At 40.5% G+C, this 17,706-nt stretch overlaps 1 protein-coding gene across 5 annotated transcripts in view; it reads right to left on the bottom strand.

The window, feature by feature from the left end:
- Positions 1-516: 516 nt before the first annotated feature.
- Positions 517-17,706, bottom strand: part of sox6 (SRY-box transcription factor 6) — a 131,837-nt gene continuing 114,647 nt past the window's right edge. For 4 of the 5 annotated variants that reach the window (XM_065952917.1, XM_065952918.1, XM_065952916.1 and 1 more), the window contains 4 exons: positions 15,173-15,278; positions 7,855-8,028; positions 6,698-6,914; positions 517-5,876 (listed from right to left, as the gene is read on the bottom strand). In XM_065952917.1, coding sequence (XP_065808989.1) covers positions 5,570-5,876; positions 6,698-6,914; positions 7,855-8,028; positions 15,173-15,278 — 804 coding nt within the window. In that variant the 3' untranslated portion in view covers positions 517-5,569. The remainder of the gene's footprint in view (positions 5,877-6,697; positions 6,915-7,854; positions 8,029-15,172; positions 15,279-17,706) is intronic. The other variant, XM_065952920.1, reaches the window with a different exon arrangement.

Here is a 17,706-nt window from a genome sequence, read left to right as displayed (position 1 = left end):
GTACTGCTCCTCCTTGCTCCCTCTACGCTCTGAGTCCGTCAGCTACGCTCTGTTGAGCCCACACTGTTAGACTCGACGTGGGCCAAGTCTGCTCTGATTGGTCTGCCGATCCGCTCTGTCGTTATTGGTCTGTTGCTCAGCACTCTTCTCAGATATTTCAACATGAGCTGCAGGGCTTGCCACAATGAGCCAATGGGCTTAGATCAGTGATCTCACACTGACAATGACGCCGCACTGACAAATTTTTATTGAGGGGGGCTAGAACCGAGTGTTACATGCGGCTAATGCTACAGCTAACAGGAGGAGGTAGGAGAAGCCGCGTTTCCGCGGACTTTGAATTTTTGCACATAGATGTGCCTAAAGATGCACAGGACACTTGGAAAACACACTAAAGAGCATATAAAACTAGAAAAAGCATAATATGGGACCTTTAATCATGTCTTGTTACCCTCTGTTTTCTTACACCGCTTATCAGAACATCAAAATTAACATCTCTGATAGAAAAGACAAGTCAAATTTTAAAACAAAATGTCTCTTTAATTTGTAAGTGTCAACAGCAGTACAAAAGATGGAGTGATGGGAGAAGTTTTCTGTAACACAATTTCTGTTTCTTTTACAGAAAAGGAGGAAATTCTTGAGGTAAATGAGCTTAACAGGCAGTTATTCATCCCACTGTTGCATCGTTACAATGGACTGAGACATACAGAAAAATGGTGTTACATTTTAATATGCCTGAATCGATCCTGTGGGGATAATTTCTTCATATACAGTATACACACTTCTACGGTGCTTGGGTGCACCTGAATGTGTCACTCATTGGTTTGTTTTTATTCAATATAGTGTATTAAAACTACCAAAGCTGAGGAGATTGCTCTCACACACACCACTTTAAAATGATTCACCTTAAGTTTACCTCACGTCAATACTGCACATGGAAACCAAAGACTTGCTGGTGTACACTTTGAAGCCAAGCTAAAAACAAAAAAAAACATAAAAAAAATTAGTAACATTTTCATTTTTTTCTTTTATAGCAATAATACCCCTAGCAAATAGTTGATCTTTTGTACTGTATGAAGAAGAATGTGAACACAAATGTGATGGCAACATTTTTTTTTTTAAGTTGAATTAAAAACTTTACATTGGACTGTACAAGATATTATGATAAACTATTTACATATTCAGACATAAACTTTTTTTTAAGCAGCAACAGACACTATGTATTTCATTTTCTCTAATAACACCCAAGCAATACTTGCTGTGGGCCTAGGTACCTGCCAGGAAAAAAAAAAAAAAAAACAATCTACGCAGAAATCTGAATTAGGCTGCCAGTAATTTCAAAAGATGGCTCCAGTGATAGAAGAGCCACACACAGTGTTGCTTGAGAGACAAGTCTAAAAAGCAAAAAAAGTACCAACGACAACGATAAATGTTGCCCCAAGCAACAAATTGTACACTCCTGAACAGCAGCTAGCATGTCAGTCCAGCATTTCAGTGAATTGTGCCGATTAAATTAACACAGAGAACATTCCCACCATATACATCACAAAGTCCAGAGAGAAAAAAAAAATGAAACTACAGTAAGTAATGTTGAAACAGCATACAAGCTTTTATCTTCAGTTGTAAAACCATTTGCATGGTTCACAAGCGGATTAAGATGAAAACAATGGTGAGGGCTACATTTGCAGATGGCTTGATAGTCATGAACATGTACATAAAAAAAAAAATCAGCAACATAGAAAAAGATGACTTTGAATTATTTAAGAAGATGCAAAATGTGCGTGCATTTTGCCACAAAATTAAATAAATATTTGCACACTCCCACCTTTCAAAATAAAGTAAAGAAAATACAACAAAAAAAACATCACTTGTGTTTGAAACAGTCATTCACAAAATAACACCTCTCTTTATTATGATAATGTATATGCAAGCCAAATGCATGCAATCATTCGTTTTAATGAAGAAGTCAGCTTTGCCAAACATCACGAGTGCTGTAATAACCACCAAACATACGTGAGCATAAACAGCATTCCACTTATGATTGAATTAGGATGAAAGCAAATTACTAAATCATTATTTTACACCAAGTGCTTGTTGTTTGAATGAGTACCTTACTTTTCACGACTCTTTTATGTTTACACGTCTAATAAGTATAGATTCTATTTTGATTGTTTTTTAAGTAGCTGAGGGGAAGATTATCTAAACATTAGTGAGCGAGGAGCTTCTCTTTGTCTAAGGTCCGTATGCTCTCCACCAATAGGCAAAAAAAGAATCAGCATCTACATGAGGTACAGTGACTTGTCAGCTTTGAAAAACATGAAACCAAGTACAAGAATTAAACAAAATAGAATAGAACAGCCACATACATAACTTATACATCACTAATGAACAAAAATATATTTCCTATGTTATATTTACAATTAAATCTAAATGAGATGGTGAATTCTCTGAATAGCTTTTTTTTTTTTTTTTTAGCTCCAATTAATCGTCATTTTAAATTTCCACTGATTGTCCAGGTTGTTTTTTCACTGACATGTTTTAGAACCAGCAGTGGCTAGTAATAAATACAATATGTTTGTCCTCTACAGCTTCAGATACAATATACAATGCACTAAAGTCTGAAGTCTGGTGTTTGACGGCTATTCGAGCCTGCTGTTGAATTTTCTGCTCATTTTCTTGTGCTGAGTCTCTCCCCTAGGCAGCCCTGAAGCTTAAACAAAGTGTTCATTCATCACACGTGTCTCTGCATAAATAAACACAATAACTAGACCAAAAAAGAAAAAAAAAGAAATTCTCAAATCTGGCAACTTTGAGAGCAAACCCACTTGAGTCCAACCGGGGGGATTTTGTTCATTCATGGTGTTTTTCTGCAAACAGCTTCACATTAATCAGAATTGATAAAAAATACAATTTATATCCAGTGCTTATAACACTTATGAAACATCGTCTCCTTGTGAGTTTTTGTCTTTTTTCTATTTTTTTCTTTTTGTGTCTTTTTTTCCCGCTGTATAAGCACAGTCAAGTTTCAGTTCCGTGAAGAGTCCTTTTTAAGTACCAGCCAACTAAAGAAGGGTGGCATGGTCATGAAAATATTTACAATCACATACAAATCAATCCTAACCACCAGCAAACAGGAGCAAACAGCTTAAAAATACCAAACAGGTTGACTTAGAGGGAAATCTGCTTGGGTTTGTTTGTAGGAGAGCATCTTTAAAATGTCTAATTCCTCATAATGAGAACAATTTAGGAAGAATGTGATGGGGAAAGGACAATGAATAATTAATGGGATGGTTTAAAAACTTTCAAGACTTAATAAAAATGCGTCCAAATAAAATTAAAATCAATGCAATAAGACAATATAAGTAAAGAAGATGAGAAGAAAAAATAGCCATTTGTACCTATTGTTGGAGAAAAATGCAGTGACCAGCAGTATGGATCTTGTCAAGTTAAAACCAGTTACCAACCACTCAGATTCTTCAAAAAGACTCTCTCTTACTGCAGTGGACAGGTTCAAGGGCAAGGGAGGGGAATAGCTGGACTCATGCATTAATAATGCTGTATTTCAGATGATACCCAGTCGTCAGTCATTTTAATAATCCCCCACAGCTTGATGTACTTGTTCCATCTGCTCGCCACTGCCTAGTGATTGGGCCAGGGTGAGAGGCCTGTTGAGGCCTTACCACCAGCACTTTGATGGAGAGCACAATGAGGGACACACATCCCGTTTTTATTGTTTCCCCTTCCCTCCCTGGTGTTTTTCTCCTTCTCTGGGCCAGATGGCGCCCCCTGGGTGCTGAGGTTGCCTTGTGGCAGGGGTCAGAGCAGGGTATGGCAAGGAGGGGAGCCACTTAGACCTTCTGCCCTGTAAAGAGGATCTGAGTCTCAACATCAAGGCCCTGCTTTATCTAGCTGCAGCCTCCAGAAGGTCACAGCTTGTCAGCTTTTGAGCTGAAATTAGGATAAAGACTTTGTTTCTGAGTCATTGCATGTTGTCCTGTTTAAAATGCAAGAGCTAAGTGCATCCTAAAAGCTGATAAGATTATTAGAAGAAAAAAAAAACAACATAAGGCTCGAGGGTGACAGAATAAGATTTGTGTAAGTGCACCAATGCAAAAAAAACAGTGTTTTAAGTTACCCCAGCTGTGTATTTGGCAAGGTAATTTAAGAAACAAACATAAGATTTCAGCCTTTCTCCGTAAATATCCTCATAAACTTTCACTCCTCTTAAGACTACGGCAGTAATCAAGTCATTGCATCAACCCAATGTCCGTGCTCTGCTTTAAGACTTCTTAGTGTCAATTTAAGATTTACAATGTCTAAAAAGAATTAAGATTGAAAAAAAAATGAAGTTCTAAGACCTAAGACTTTAGACTTGCCATCCAAGTGGGGCTAAAGCGTTTAACAGAAAGTACTGTAGCTGCACATTGTACAACATCAATTTGAGATTGTAATGCCCCCAAAGCTGCCTTTTGCTGCTGTTCCAATCCCACAGATTGGAGGCCTTTGGCCCTTTAGCATTCTGGCGTGATTACAATCACTCTGATTAAGAACTTGGTGAGTCAGACTAGGTTGCAGAGCTGGAAAAGAGTTAAGGAAGCCTTGGTGCTCTATGTGGGACTGGGGTGAGGAAATGAAAGGGGCTGGCCGGGTTCATTGATGATCACTGCATTGGGCTCCCTGGAGAACAGCTAGCATCACAAGCTAACAGTCTTAAGATGTCCCATACTGTAACACCCTGCAGAGCCTACTGCCTCAAAGTTCCTGAGTGTCATTTGTTTTTTCTGTCAGAGTGAATTAGAGAAAGACTGGATAATTAAGATGTATGAAGAGATCAAGAGATTGTCCAGGACTCACGAAGCCCCTCCCAAAAGACTACAAATTTCAGAAACTACTTGAAATGTTTGGCACTTCTGCACTTGCCATTGGTGAAATAACAAAAACAAATAATAATAATAATAATAATAATAATAATAACAGCAATAATAATAATATGAAGTAATCTCCTTCTGTTATTAGTTGAAATGACTCCTTATGAATTTGAGATAATTTGTACTGATTAATTAATTCTTGATTAAAAACATTCACGAGCTGTTGGCTGGCGCACTTTACCTGAGTGAGAATATTTATCCCATCTACAACAGTTTTGCAAAATATTAAAATCACCTAATTGAAGAGGCAAACAAGACAACAACTGTAAGAATTACTGGTTCTTATCAAATGTTCAATTTCAAGTTCTGTCTCTTGTTCTAGGCAATGACCTTATTGTGAAAATGTCCATGATCATGATGAAAAATAAACAATGACAGAAAACAAAAATCTAAATAACCACAACCAAAACTGCTTCACACACATGAAGAAACACTTAAGACCAAATAGCTTTTGAGTCTGATGAAACCACATTGACATGCTGGCTCCTAAATGATACATCATTATATATTTTTTTCTAAACCTTTGTGGTCTAGTTTTGTTTTCTTTTGCTCCGTCGCTCCTTCAGTTTAAGCCGGTCCTGAGGGCGTCCTCCTGTTGTATGAGTCAAGTGTCTGCATCGACCTCCCCGTTAAAAGGGGTGTTCTCAGTTGGCGTTGACTGGCTCTTGTGTGTCATTTTCACTACTATAGTCTGATTTTGGCTCGTCCTCAAAATCTTCGTACATGTCCATCTCGTCCTCACCGTTGACCGGCACACTATTGTTGGCCATGGGGTTGGGCTCTAGCTTCATGTTGTAGGTGCTCTGGATGACGGGAATGGATGGCTCAGGACTCACTGAGGCACTCGAGCACTCTGATGTCATCTGAGGTGACGGTGTGGTGGTCGCCATAGTGATTGCCCCGGGATAGACCATACTGGCGCTGGTGGTGATGGGAATCTGTGGTGGTTGTCTGAATGTGGGAGGATACAATTCAAAATTATTTAACTTTTCTCTCACGAACTGCAGTTTATCAAACATGTCTTTCTTCCAAATACAATAACAATCAGATAAAAAGTATGCTCAAACTTTTGCTGATGTGAGTGTTGGTTAAAGTAGTGTCAAATATCATATGTGTGTATGTTTTTTGTTGTTGTTGTAGCCCTTCAACTTAAATGGTTGGATTAGGGGGTTTCCTTCAGCAGTTCACTTTAAGCCAGCAGCTCTGCGAAAATGATTTGGGAAAAGAGAGGTTCTCCTGACAGCTCCTGTCTTGAGCTGTTCAGAAACACTAGCCACTTTATTGGTGACATAAAACCAATGCGTGGTTACTGCTGCTCTTGTCTGCTGCTGTGCTGGATGATTGATACTCCAGCCGCTGAAGCTTATGACTGACATGGGAACACCTGGAGAAGGGCTTTCCTGCTAACCACACACAGTAAATTAAAGTGTTAAGCTGCAGACTGCTGCCCTCCAGGCTTCTGTAAGTGTATACGTACAGCTTATATCCTGTAATAATGTCTGCACTTCACGCTCCATTTGCAGACTGCTATTGTCTGAAATAGTTTCATCACAGCTATTGAGAAACACTTGATTTTAATTAGCCTGCCAGAGCTTTGTCATTTTACCAATACAGTTAGGTTTAACTCAACACTCACTTTTGAAAATGGTGCCTACATTGTATTTAAATTGAATTTAGAGCTCTGCTCTAGCAAGGCAGAAAGTTAAAGTTGAGTTTGGCTTTTTAAAGATTGTCTTTGTTTTGTTTTATGTTATTTGAGACAGCGAACCTACCCCACCGTAAAGAACTGCCTCATCTCTTGACGACGTGACCGCATCATCTGCTTGTACTCTCCAATGCGAAGTTTTTTTCCATCGATGATGCAGGTCCTCTTAGGCCGAGGCTTGTACTTGTAGTTTGGGTACTTCTCTAGGTGGAGCTTGCTCAGACGGGCCTGCTCCTCATAATATGGCTGCTTGTCCTGGTTGGACATGGACTTCCACCGAGAACCTACACCATACCAAAGATTTAGATTAATGTGTTTGAACAGAAAAACTTTGTTTTAAAAGTACATTTTTCTGGATAGACATGGACTTCATTCTATTTTTTTAACACGAGCACAAGACAAAGCTGTCTTAATATCCTACCATTCAAGCCTGATCTAACAATCATCTTAAAATGATCAAACATCATATAGCATGGATTCAGAAAGCTTTCACTTTAAATTCTGCCACATGAAAATCATCTAAAATTCAAAGCAGAACACATTTGACCACATGGGGGCCAAAGCTTACTGTGACATTGAGCTGTGCTTTTAACAGGAGAGGTTTTCTAGCAAACCTGTGATGTTACCTCCATTTAGCATATGCACATTATCTGAGACAAGGTACATGCTTCCATGTCAAACAGAAAGGTACAACATGTGTGTGTAGTAAATACTGCGGCCCTGTGAAGTGTCCTGCTAGGTATTGGATGACAGCACTTTTAACAGCTCTGATGTATGGACTCCAATGCTGAGGGGACAAGACCCATTTAGCCTCTGTCATTTTTCATGACAAACACTTATGGTAGCGATGGGCGATAAATCCATCTGTGTGCTGAGGGGGCTTGATGCACGCTGGCCTATGAGATAACACAGCCTCCCCTCTTAGATACTGCAGTAATAAACCCATATATAAATGTACAAAACATGGGCAGAAAATTATAGTCAGTTCAGTTTTACAGTCCCTTTGTACAGAGCAGTTCTTCACCTTTACAGTGTGTCATGAAAGAATTCTGTTGGGTTTATTCCATTGAAATGAGTGCAGCTATAAGCCCTAATTACCAGATTTAACTGGTATAATAAAGCCAAAGTTCTTACTGGTGACTTTAAAACCCAGATATAATATTGAATGTGAGTAATAATAATTAAATACTTAAAATGTATTTAGCTTGATTGAAAATTTCTTACCCAAAATCTTGCTTATGTTGGAATTGTGCATGTCGGGGAAAGCTTGGAGGATCTTGCGCCGCTCGTCTTTGGCCCACACCATGAACGCATTCATGGGCCTTTTAATGTGCGGCTCGTTGTTGTTCCTCCCTCGGGCTTCCCTGAAGACTCGTGCCTCGGCAGATCCAGCGCCTCCTGTTGGCCAACAATAATAGGGTTGGGGTTTAGAGCCATTTACCTCCTTGTGCCCTGGACTAGCCAGAGCAGGAACAAGAAGAGGGAGCAAGGCAGGACATTGATTTAATGACCAGCCAAGTTTAAACTCTCCTTCATCGACTGACATCACTGCTATCATCATCATGAACATTGTTTCAGATGAGTGCAGGGCAACACATCCTCCTAGAGGGGGGGGGGGGGGGTTTGACTGACTTGACAGGCTTGTATTTTATGTGCTATAAAAGTGCATGCAATACAATGCATGCACTTTTTTGTTTCTAAATTCACTCTATTTAAAACCCATGGACTTGGGTGGAAGTTAAATATTTTCTCTACACATTTCAATTTAATATTCATAGTGTCAATAAAAAGAAGAAGAGTGCCAACATGAATAACAAATATGGGACTTGAGGCAGTCTCTAAAAAAAGGAAAATTAAGGAGGAAAGTTCAAAACTCTGGGAACTTTTAATAAAGTGTTGAGCCAAAGTACATTTTAACACATATATGCACAAATAAATCCAGGCACGCCATTCCTCTGCTTTCTCTCTTTTTTCCTTCCTTCCTCTTTCTCAATCTTTTTCCTTCAAACACACACACACACACACACACACACACACACACACACACACACACACACACACACACACACACACACACACACACACACACACACACACACACACACACACACACACACACACACACACACACACACACACAAACAAACCAGGCACACATTTGCGATGAGAGACCGTGCCGATTCTGCAAAGTGCTGTTTCTCAATCAGGGCATTCACAATCAGCATAAGAGAGTTTCTCTCAGTATTAAACTGTACATCAGACTGATAATGATTTCTGTTTGCATGCGCATTTGCTTCCTTTTATATGTAAGATGTGAAAGAATTAAATAAAAGCAGTATGAATATTTAAACAAACAAAAACATGTTGATAAACAAGGCTTGAAAAATAAGACAAAAAAAGCCCTCCATATGCTACGATACATCTTTAATGATCTCAAATCTGGAAAAGAAAGCTCGGGATGACTCATGCATATTTCATCATCCACATGTGAAGCCTTCTCATTAGACCGTTCCTCTAGCAGCCTTGGCACGCGTTACCTGGGGTTTGATTTCTATTATTATTTCAGTTGATAAACAAAATCAAACTCTTAATGAGTAATGGAGGACTGTGCAGACACATTAATTCCAAATCCGCTGAAACCTCACTGAGGATGCTGCTGCACCATTTTCAGCCTCGAGAGTTTAAGTGCCATCACTTTGAAAAAGCGTGTCTTCTTTTGAGATAGTATTATAAGAGACAAGTAGCATGACTTTATGTAGTCACATTCACAGCTGCTGTACAAAAGGAGCACACATCCTCCTCCATTATAGCAGATGGCGGAGTTGTGGAAGTTTGTTTTTTTTATTTGTGCTGACTGCGGTCCAATTGCCCTTTAGGAAAACATTTTCCTAAAGAAAACAGTTCTTGATTAACACACAACAGCCACATATATTGTCTGCAGGGGCTAGTAAAACAAAGTTGACTTTTCATTTCCTATCGTCATGTGTATCCTGGCTGAACATAAATAAGATTCATAATTTCAAATGAAGGTATTTCTTTCAAACTGTTATATCGCAAAAATTCCATATTTGTGATCATTTATATATATAAATATAAAAATATTTTAACAAATGTAGATAGTTATGTGATTTTGTCATACATTGTCAAATATAATCTGAATATTTTTTAAATGTAACCTGATAAGTAATTTTCACATTTAACCTAGTTCTCATTTTTATAGTTACAAATATATTGAGATCTTGATTGATCTGTGAAATATTCGACTTGGTTATTATTTAATTCAGTAATTTAACCATATAAAAAAAAAACTGAAATCAGACACTTTACGTTTTACTTTATCAACACTTCTTAAATTTCTAAATGTCTTGTTCTGTGTGTTTGCCTTTCCCTCGTAGGATGCCATAGGCCCCTTAAGTCATCATGAATTCAGAAATAATACACTACCTTTGCTGCCATCGGCCACACAGTACGTTAATTTCATTTAGCATGCACTCACTGTACAGGATGAATTGATTTCACTTTGTTTGGTTTTGACAACCATGTTTATTGTGCAATGAAATGTGGTGTGGCGGAGGGCTGACAGTATCCATCAACGCGGGGCAATCTGCTGACTGCCGGGGCCAGATGAAGGTATTCATTAGCTCAGGAGCGCAGCGCTCACTCAGACACGACAGCCAGTGTCTGCGCCCCGGGATCGCTCGCTGTAATTTACGATGCCTCCCGTGCCATTACTCTATCACTGACACTGATTCAGCAATTTATATACTGGTGTGCATGCATACGGGCAGAGGTGAGCTTCTTACAGGGAGGGGGACAAAACAAGCCCCTGCCATCAACTCGTGCCACATCCGTAGTTAGCCAGGAAACCAGCCACGGGACCTGGTTCATTGGAGGGAAGCCAGATGAGGCATGGTTTTTTACTCACATGATGGCACATAGAAAAGTGCCTGTCTGCTCTGTTGGATGCTACAGAGAGCTGTTTAAATGAACAACAGCATTTCTTCATCATTTGGACCCATACTATTAGGCTATCTCATCGGGGAAACCAAAAACCTCTCACAGTTAGGTGCCCTTTAACCTGAAATAACATTTTCAAAACAATTTAAGTGACATGACTTAATCAGTGACATCCCGTGTATTAGCCAGAAAATCTCGGCAAATCCCCAGAAATTGCAGCATCCAATTTACTGCAACATTGTTTCAATCTTTTCATTGAAAATCACGACACTGCTCTGACATTTCGTAAATGAGCTTTAACTATTCTTTCCAGGAGGTGCAGGACATTTAGGAATCAGTTAGTTAGGTGTGTGATTGTGTAAATAAACAGATGTTTAGAAGTGACAGGGCAGCCCCCCTGGGTGGTAGCTAGGGAGAAGGGGGGGGGGGGGGGGGGGGCAAAACAGAGGGAGTGCTGCTTAATAGAATTTATTGTGATTCATGAGGGCTGCAGCTCAAGTGTGACAGAGCAATATGAGAATCCCCTTTTAATTTTGTCTCTCCTGGAAACACTGCTGATGAGAAGCATGAATTACAGGGAGAAAGGATGATTTTGTGTGTGTGTGTGTGTGTGTGTGTGTGTGTGTGTGTGGGGAGGGTCTATAAAAAATGAACAAGTGAGAGCGAATGAGGACATTGCAGAAAAAAAAGGGGAAACGGTTGAGATACAGAGAGAAAATGTAGTTGGACCTAAAAGCCTTTCACACCTGTGCGCTGCAGGCTCAGACTCGACCATGCACCAAGCCAGAGGGTAGCACTGCCCCTGCCGTCCCCTCTCCCCCCCCCCCCCTTCTCCTCCTTACTCATCTTTGTTCTGCGGGCAGACACATAATGTCACCCAGGAATCCGCTCAAGAGGATGAGCCTCAGTGAGCAGGCAACAATCACGCAAACCTGCCAAGCCCTCCCTGTTGGGATCAAATCTAACACCTCTGACTGAAGGCATTTACTGCTGACAATAGAGCCTCTCCCTCGGAGCAGGATCAGGCTAGTTAAATGTGTGCGGATGGACAGGACAAGACGCTCAGTGCCTCTGTTCTAGCCTGAGCTCATAGCAGGCTAATTAAACCATTACAAATTACAAGTCATATAAGCCCTTTTAGAACATGCCAATCCTTTTTTCTTTAAGGTAAGATGTTTATGTGTGTGTGCCTGTGTGTGTTACTGTGTGAGCTTGGTTATATGGAAACTTGGGAACAAACAGCCAACCTGTTTCAACATGCAGGCCATGGCTTTTACTTTTGTCTTCTCTATCCCTTCTTAAAGCTAAAAGAGGAGTCTAATCTTTCACAACATCACAGAAACAAAACCACACAGGAATCTGTCCTGTTGGGGATACATTTTAATGTGCCAACTTAAAAAAAAAGGATCTGTCTTATTGATTGTGTTGACCCATTGTTGTTGTGCCAAGATAAATCATCATGTCTGAGCTTTTTTCAAGTAAAACTCCTCTGCAATAAAAGCCCCAGCTTGATTCCCACGGCCTCACAGTGGAAGAAAAACAACAACAAAACCCCTTTTTAAACAATCAGCTCGTATGAATCTTGATAACAGCTCCAAGCTACCGATGTAAAGAAGCTCCTCACCGATGATCTGTAACAGCAATGCAACACTGCTGTTCTTCTTATCCTACTCCACGAGGACTTAGTTAGAGACATTACTTAGCTAAAGCCTAATCTGTTCTCACTCTATAGTTGATATTATCACACTTGGCGTTTAGATTAATTCTGTTTCCTGCTTCCCCACATCTCTCAACAACGTCTTTGTTCTTTGCAGACCCTCCGTGATGGGGGCGCTTAAGACAAACACACAATCTCAGCTACACACTAGCTCCATACTGCCACATGTGAATGAACAAAGGGGGCTGGCTGGGCTGAGGCCTTTGTGGTATTTGGTCATGTTTACGTCAGAGCTTAAAAAGACCTAATGAATTTGCGGTGGGTTCATGCCTTAGACTCTTGGCTTTGTAAAATGGAGGAAATCCTATCTATTTCCATTCCTTTGCTGCTTTTTTCCAAGTCGTTAGGGCTTTGGTTGCTGCATGATTTGCAAATATTAGCTTTAGCAACCTAAAGCTTTCTGCGAGCTGCTGTGGTGACAGAAGTCCGCTGTACACTGGGCCTGCTCAATGTGGCTGCTCTGTTCTGGAGGCAAAGCTGCTACACACCGAGGGGCTTTCACGCCCGATGTAAGGGCGGGGGGGGGGAACACCCAGTAATTTTCCTTTTTTAGGGAAACAACCAAAGTATTTAAAGTTTGTTGTGAATTCCTGAGCTAAAGTGTAATTATGTACAAAATCAAATTTGTTTCCAGTCGCACATTAGTGCCAAAAAAGCAATTTAATTCATGATTCAATTTAAACTCAAGTATTAAGTGAGAGTTGATTTGACGTTTTGTCGGTCAAAGGATATTGAAATGCCCGTTCTTATACTGAGCAAAGTATGGCTGAAAATCACACATTTTTTAGACACCTTAGCAACCATCTAACAGCAGAAGGGAAGCATGTGGTTAATACATGTTAAGATGTTGTCATTTAAGCTTTACATAAAAACTAAAATAAACCATATTGAGCCTGGTTTTAACCCTGGTATCTGCATTACCTATAACCTGCCGGTTCTGTCAAGAAAATACAATTAAGAGAAAATTAGCTGCAATTATATCCATTCTGTTTTAGGTATTCCAAAGAACCCAGCTTCAATTGGTTCAGAGAGTAGAAAATCCTCACAACAAGGATTCCACAAGTAAACATGTTCTCAGAAGAGTAAACACTTTGTGGTTCACATCATAAAACCCTGCTTCACATCATTCAGCCGTGTGTGTTTTCCTGCTGGTGAAGCTGAAGCAGACGGACAGATATATTTGTAGCGAAGGAGAAGAAATTGTAACTGTGTGTTCTGAGTTATGTGTGCTGCCCTGGCTCCCAGCCATCTCCCCCCTGGGAAGAGGACCTCTCCTCTTCTTTAACCTCTGCCTGCTCCTAATCCATAGCCCACTGGGAACACTGATGTGAGGCGTCTGGCGCGAGCCTTTCCCTCGGCCCTGCGCAGGACTTAAAAGGACACAACTGCCCTGGTGTGCGCTCGTTTTCGTCCTGACTCCACAGTAGCCACAGAGGGAAGGTTCCCACTGGGAGAATGAGCACTGGCAGCGACATCTGTGCGTGGAGTCAGATGGGTGGGATGGGATCTGCTGCTGTGGCTCACATGGGAAACATGTCAATGAATCCACTAAATGCACCTCTAATTCTCATCCTCAGGATTGGGTGTGATGTGAAACTAGACATGAGTAAAAACAACATTCGCTTTTGAGTTGGTAAACATTTTTATGGGAATGAGAAAGAGTTTTAAGGAAGATCTATGTGAGCCAATAATGCAGGACTTTTTTTTTTCCCCCAAAACTGATGGGAATGTGTCTAAGATGCTATTTGAAGCTGTTGATGGGTTACATTGTCCTGAGAAATATTTGTCCTTCTGCCTTGAGACTGTTGGAGGCATCAAAGATGAGTCAGAACCATTTTCCTCTTTGCTCTGGCTCTGAAGTGCCATGGAAACTGCCACAAATATTTATGTCAGACAAACACTGGAGCACTGAGGTACTCCTTGCTCCTGTGTAGGAGCCAGCACCACAAAGGGAGATGACGCTTTGTCACTCCGGTGCAACTCGAATTTACACCCCTGTGCCCGGGACCTCAAACAAGCACAACAGCAACAGGGGCCGAGCTTGGAAAATAGCCAACTTTGTCCTCAGGCACCCTTGTCTTTCACTCACCTACGTGTGAAAACCTCGGAGCCTCGGTTCATTTCAAACGGCATTCACCCCTCAACCCTCACTTCTCTCTTACACACACGCACATGCTTCTGCACACACCCTTACAAACCACTCTCACATCCACAACGGAGACACACGGCTGCATTCTGAAGCGGACTTTGTCAGCCATCCAAACACCTTTTGCTTTCAAACGAGAAAATTCATAGGGCAGGCCCATTCAGTTACTTTCTTAAAAGGGCAAGAGTTGAAAAAGAGTGGAGTGCAAAGGAAAACGGACATTTACATTTCCTACAGCTTAGACCTGCAATCATGTGAATTTAAATGTGTTTTCAGTGTTTCCTTTTCCTACAACTGAGAGGAGACATATGTTGTTGTAAACACACTGTAGGTTTTAACACCTTTTCTAAATACCCTTCCTAAAACATAATGATAGTTTAATGATCAAACACTGTACTAACAAAATGTACATTAACTCTGTGTGACTGTGTCGTTTTCGTTAGAGGTAATGTCTCTTTTTCCAACAAATTATTATCTTAAATACTTTCTTCATTTCAGTGTAATTGTTTTAATTATTAAAGGGCTAGATTGATTTGTACCCCAGGCAGCTAAATGAAAAAGCTCTGGTGTAGGAAAATAAAAGTCAACACAAATAACTCATTGAAACTGATTTCGCCAAAACTTGCAGTTAGTTTCTCTTGGTTATAAGGGGGGGAAAAAAATCCTAGTCTTCACTTACAATAATGTGGAAAAAATGAAGAAAGACAAGCAACATGGCTTACCATCTAGATCCTCTGGCCTGGTGAGGTCAATTACTCTGTGACCAATCTTTCCTTCCTCGCCCAGCTTGCTGAGGTGGTGCCCGATGCCCTCATAATGCGCCCTCTCCTACAGAGAAATAGAAACAGTCAGGTTCAGGAACAAACACACACAACTTCTTTCTTTTACCGTGATAGAATTGTAAAAATAACCCCATCAGGAATCTGAAATTTTGAAAAGAAAAAAAGTGTCTTTGATAAATGGAGGTTCTTTTGAAGCGCTGCTCTTTTGACACGAGCTGGATGTAGCTTTTTCCTCTCTCATCTCTCTATTCAGCAGCTGCTATAATGGATGACAGGAGGCAGCGAGACAGTGAGGGCCAGGGGTGCTGTAAATAGATTTACAGAAGGATACTTTGTGATCCGAGCCACACAATGGGGCCGTGGCCCTCTTTGCAGTGCTCAGATTTTCCTCTGTAATCTTCTCCTTACATCCTCCCTTGCAGTCTGCAGCGCCCAGAGCTCAGCGCCCATCATTTATTCAGAGTTCATGCTTTAGAGAACACACCGTGTTTTCCCGTTTGTCATGTTGCTTTGTGCTCAGATTAAACTTGGCATCATGTTGTACTTGACGCACAATGAAACCCTGTCATTCAGCGCTCTGTGACAATATCAAATGTCATGTCCGTGTGCATTTACAGAATAAAATAACAGCTTTCGGGGGGCCTCTGAATAGTTGCTGCACATTACACTTAATGTATTATGCAAGGGGAGAGTGCCGACTGCTGCTGGCTCCATTGTTGAATGACCTACTTCCTCAGTGAATACACAGGGCATTAGCAAAGGGCTGTCTTCCTCTCTAAAGACTCAACTAGGAGATGGACACTTTGCCTCGGCATGATACAAATAATCTCTCCCCCCTAGGTTTCGCCTGGATGACACTAAAAGCGGGCATGTTGCCACCATTCAAAAAAAAAAGCATTTGTTTTACTCCCAGGGTGAGCATTCAGTCTCTGCCAAAGATGTACCGTCTACTCTGACCTCTGCCTCTCTCTTTTCTAAACATGCCTATCGCATGCAGTCTGAACCGACATTCAGGTAGAGTCCCAACACAATGCTAACAGCTCCCCTGCCACATACGCAGACACCAACACACACATTAATCTTTTAGCCCCTTCTTTTGTAACGCATTGTAGCATTTTGTTGTGTTTTTCACTTATTCCCCTCAGGGAAGTGTAGTTTTACAGGAGAAGGTGCTAAAAAATTAAGCACACTTAAGTATTGTAAATACAAATATTGTGATTTATTTAGTTGCGCTCACCAAACATTAGCTGACAGTAGTTAAGACACATTTTTGATCAAAAAAGAAAAAGAATCATTGTGGATGTCCAGTTCCTTTTTTCTTTTCTTGTTTTTCTTTAACCTTTTTTCTTAAGGGTTAAAAGAAAAGATGACAAGATGAAGGATGGAGACAGTTCAAGTCCATTTGAGGCCTTTCACAGTATTTTGATTTGCCTCATGCTTTTATTTATTCAAGAACTATTCCTCAAAAGAAAGGACTGTGAGAGAGATAGAAAAGAGCTCTGCAATTTACCATCATACTTGAAGAGACAGTCATTATTTATGGCCAGCTGAGTGATTCTGATATACAATTAGGCACTACCTGCTTATGGCCTGTGATTAGAGCCTGTCTATCTGACAGCCCTTTGCTTACTTAAGTGTTTTCTAATTATGACATATGTACTGGTCCCTGCTGGGCAAGAGGACGCTTTGTAAAGAGAAGATGGAGTGTGGGGCCTTTCTCTGTCCCACATTCTGCGTTAAGAAACACACATACACACACTGTGTAGTCGTATTCATCACCCAGCTACATTATTGCTGTTAATGAAAGAAGCTAGCAGCCCGATGACAAAGTGACTGATGTGCGATTAGTTGGAGGGGCAATGTTGCTGTTTCGGATGCTGCTTGGACAGTCCGGTAAGAAGACAGTGTGCGCTGTGCGTCTGTAATAAAGTAGTCATCTCGTCCCTCTTCTGCACTTCGGTGGTCCCTCCTGATCAATCAAGTCCTTTTATAAACTCATGATCATTAAGCATCATGTTGGGCTGAGGAGGAGGGAGAACAGGGGCCATCCATCAATGAATTTCATTAATAACTAGCTCAGCATTGAATTTCTTTCTCCAGCGCACAAAGTCATGTGATTAGTGAACATTAGTGCATTAGACATTGGGGAAAGAGACTGAATGAGACTCTTGTTCTTGGAGGTCACCTCACTTCATTTGGCATGTAAGGATCAAAACATGTGCAAATACTTTGACTGAGAATGCATTTTACATACTACATGGGGTTGTCACACTAAGTACTCCTTCCTGTCTTATGTTGGCTATGCTAATTAAAATCAGACTACCCTTGCAATATGGTACCACACATTTTCATAAAATTTATACTGAGCTTAATGTACTTATTGGTTATAAGTTTGGTAATTTATATCAGCAAATTAGAATCATAGTTGAAATTAGGGCCATAAATCATCTTCACAGCATCGTAGTTTTGTTTTA

This window comes from Labrus bergylta, chromosome 3 (assembly GCF_963930695.1).
Source record: "Labrus bergylta chromosome 3, fLabBer1.1, whole genome shotgun sequence".
NCBI classification, from domain to species: Eukaryota; Metazoa; Chordata; class Actinopteri; order Labriformes; family Labridae; genus Labrus; species Labrus bergylta.
The sequence above is the reverse complement of the archived record's forward strand: the minus strand, read 5'-3'. Positions and strand labels throughout refer to the sequence as shown.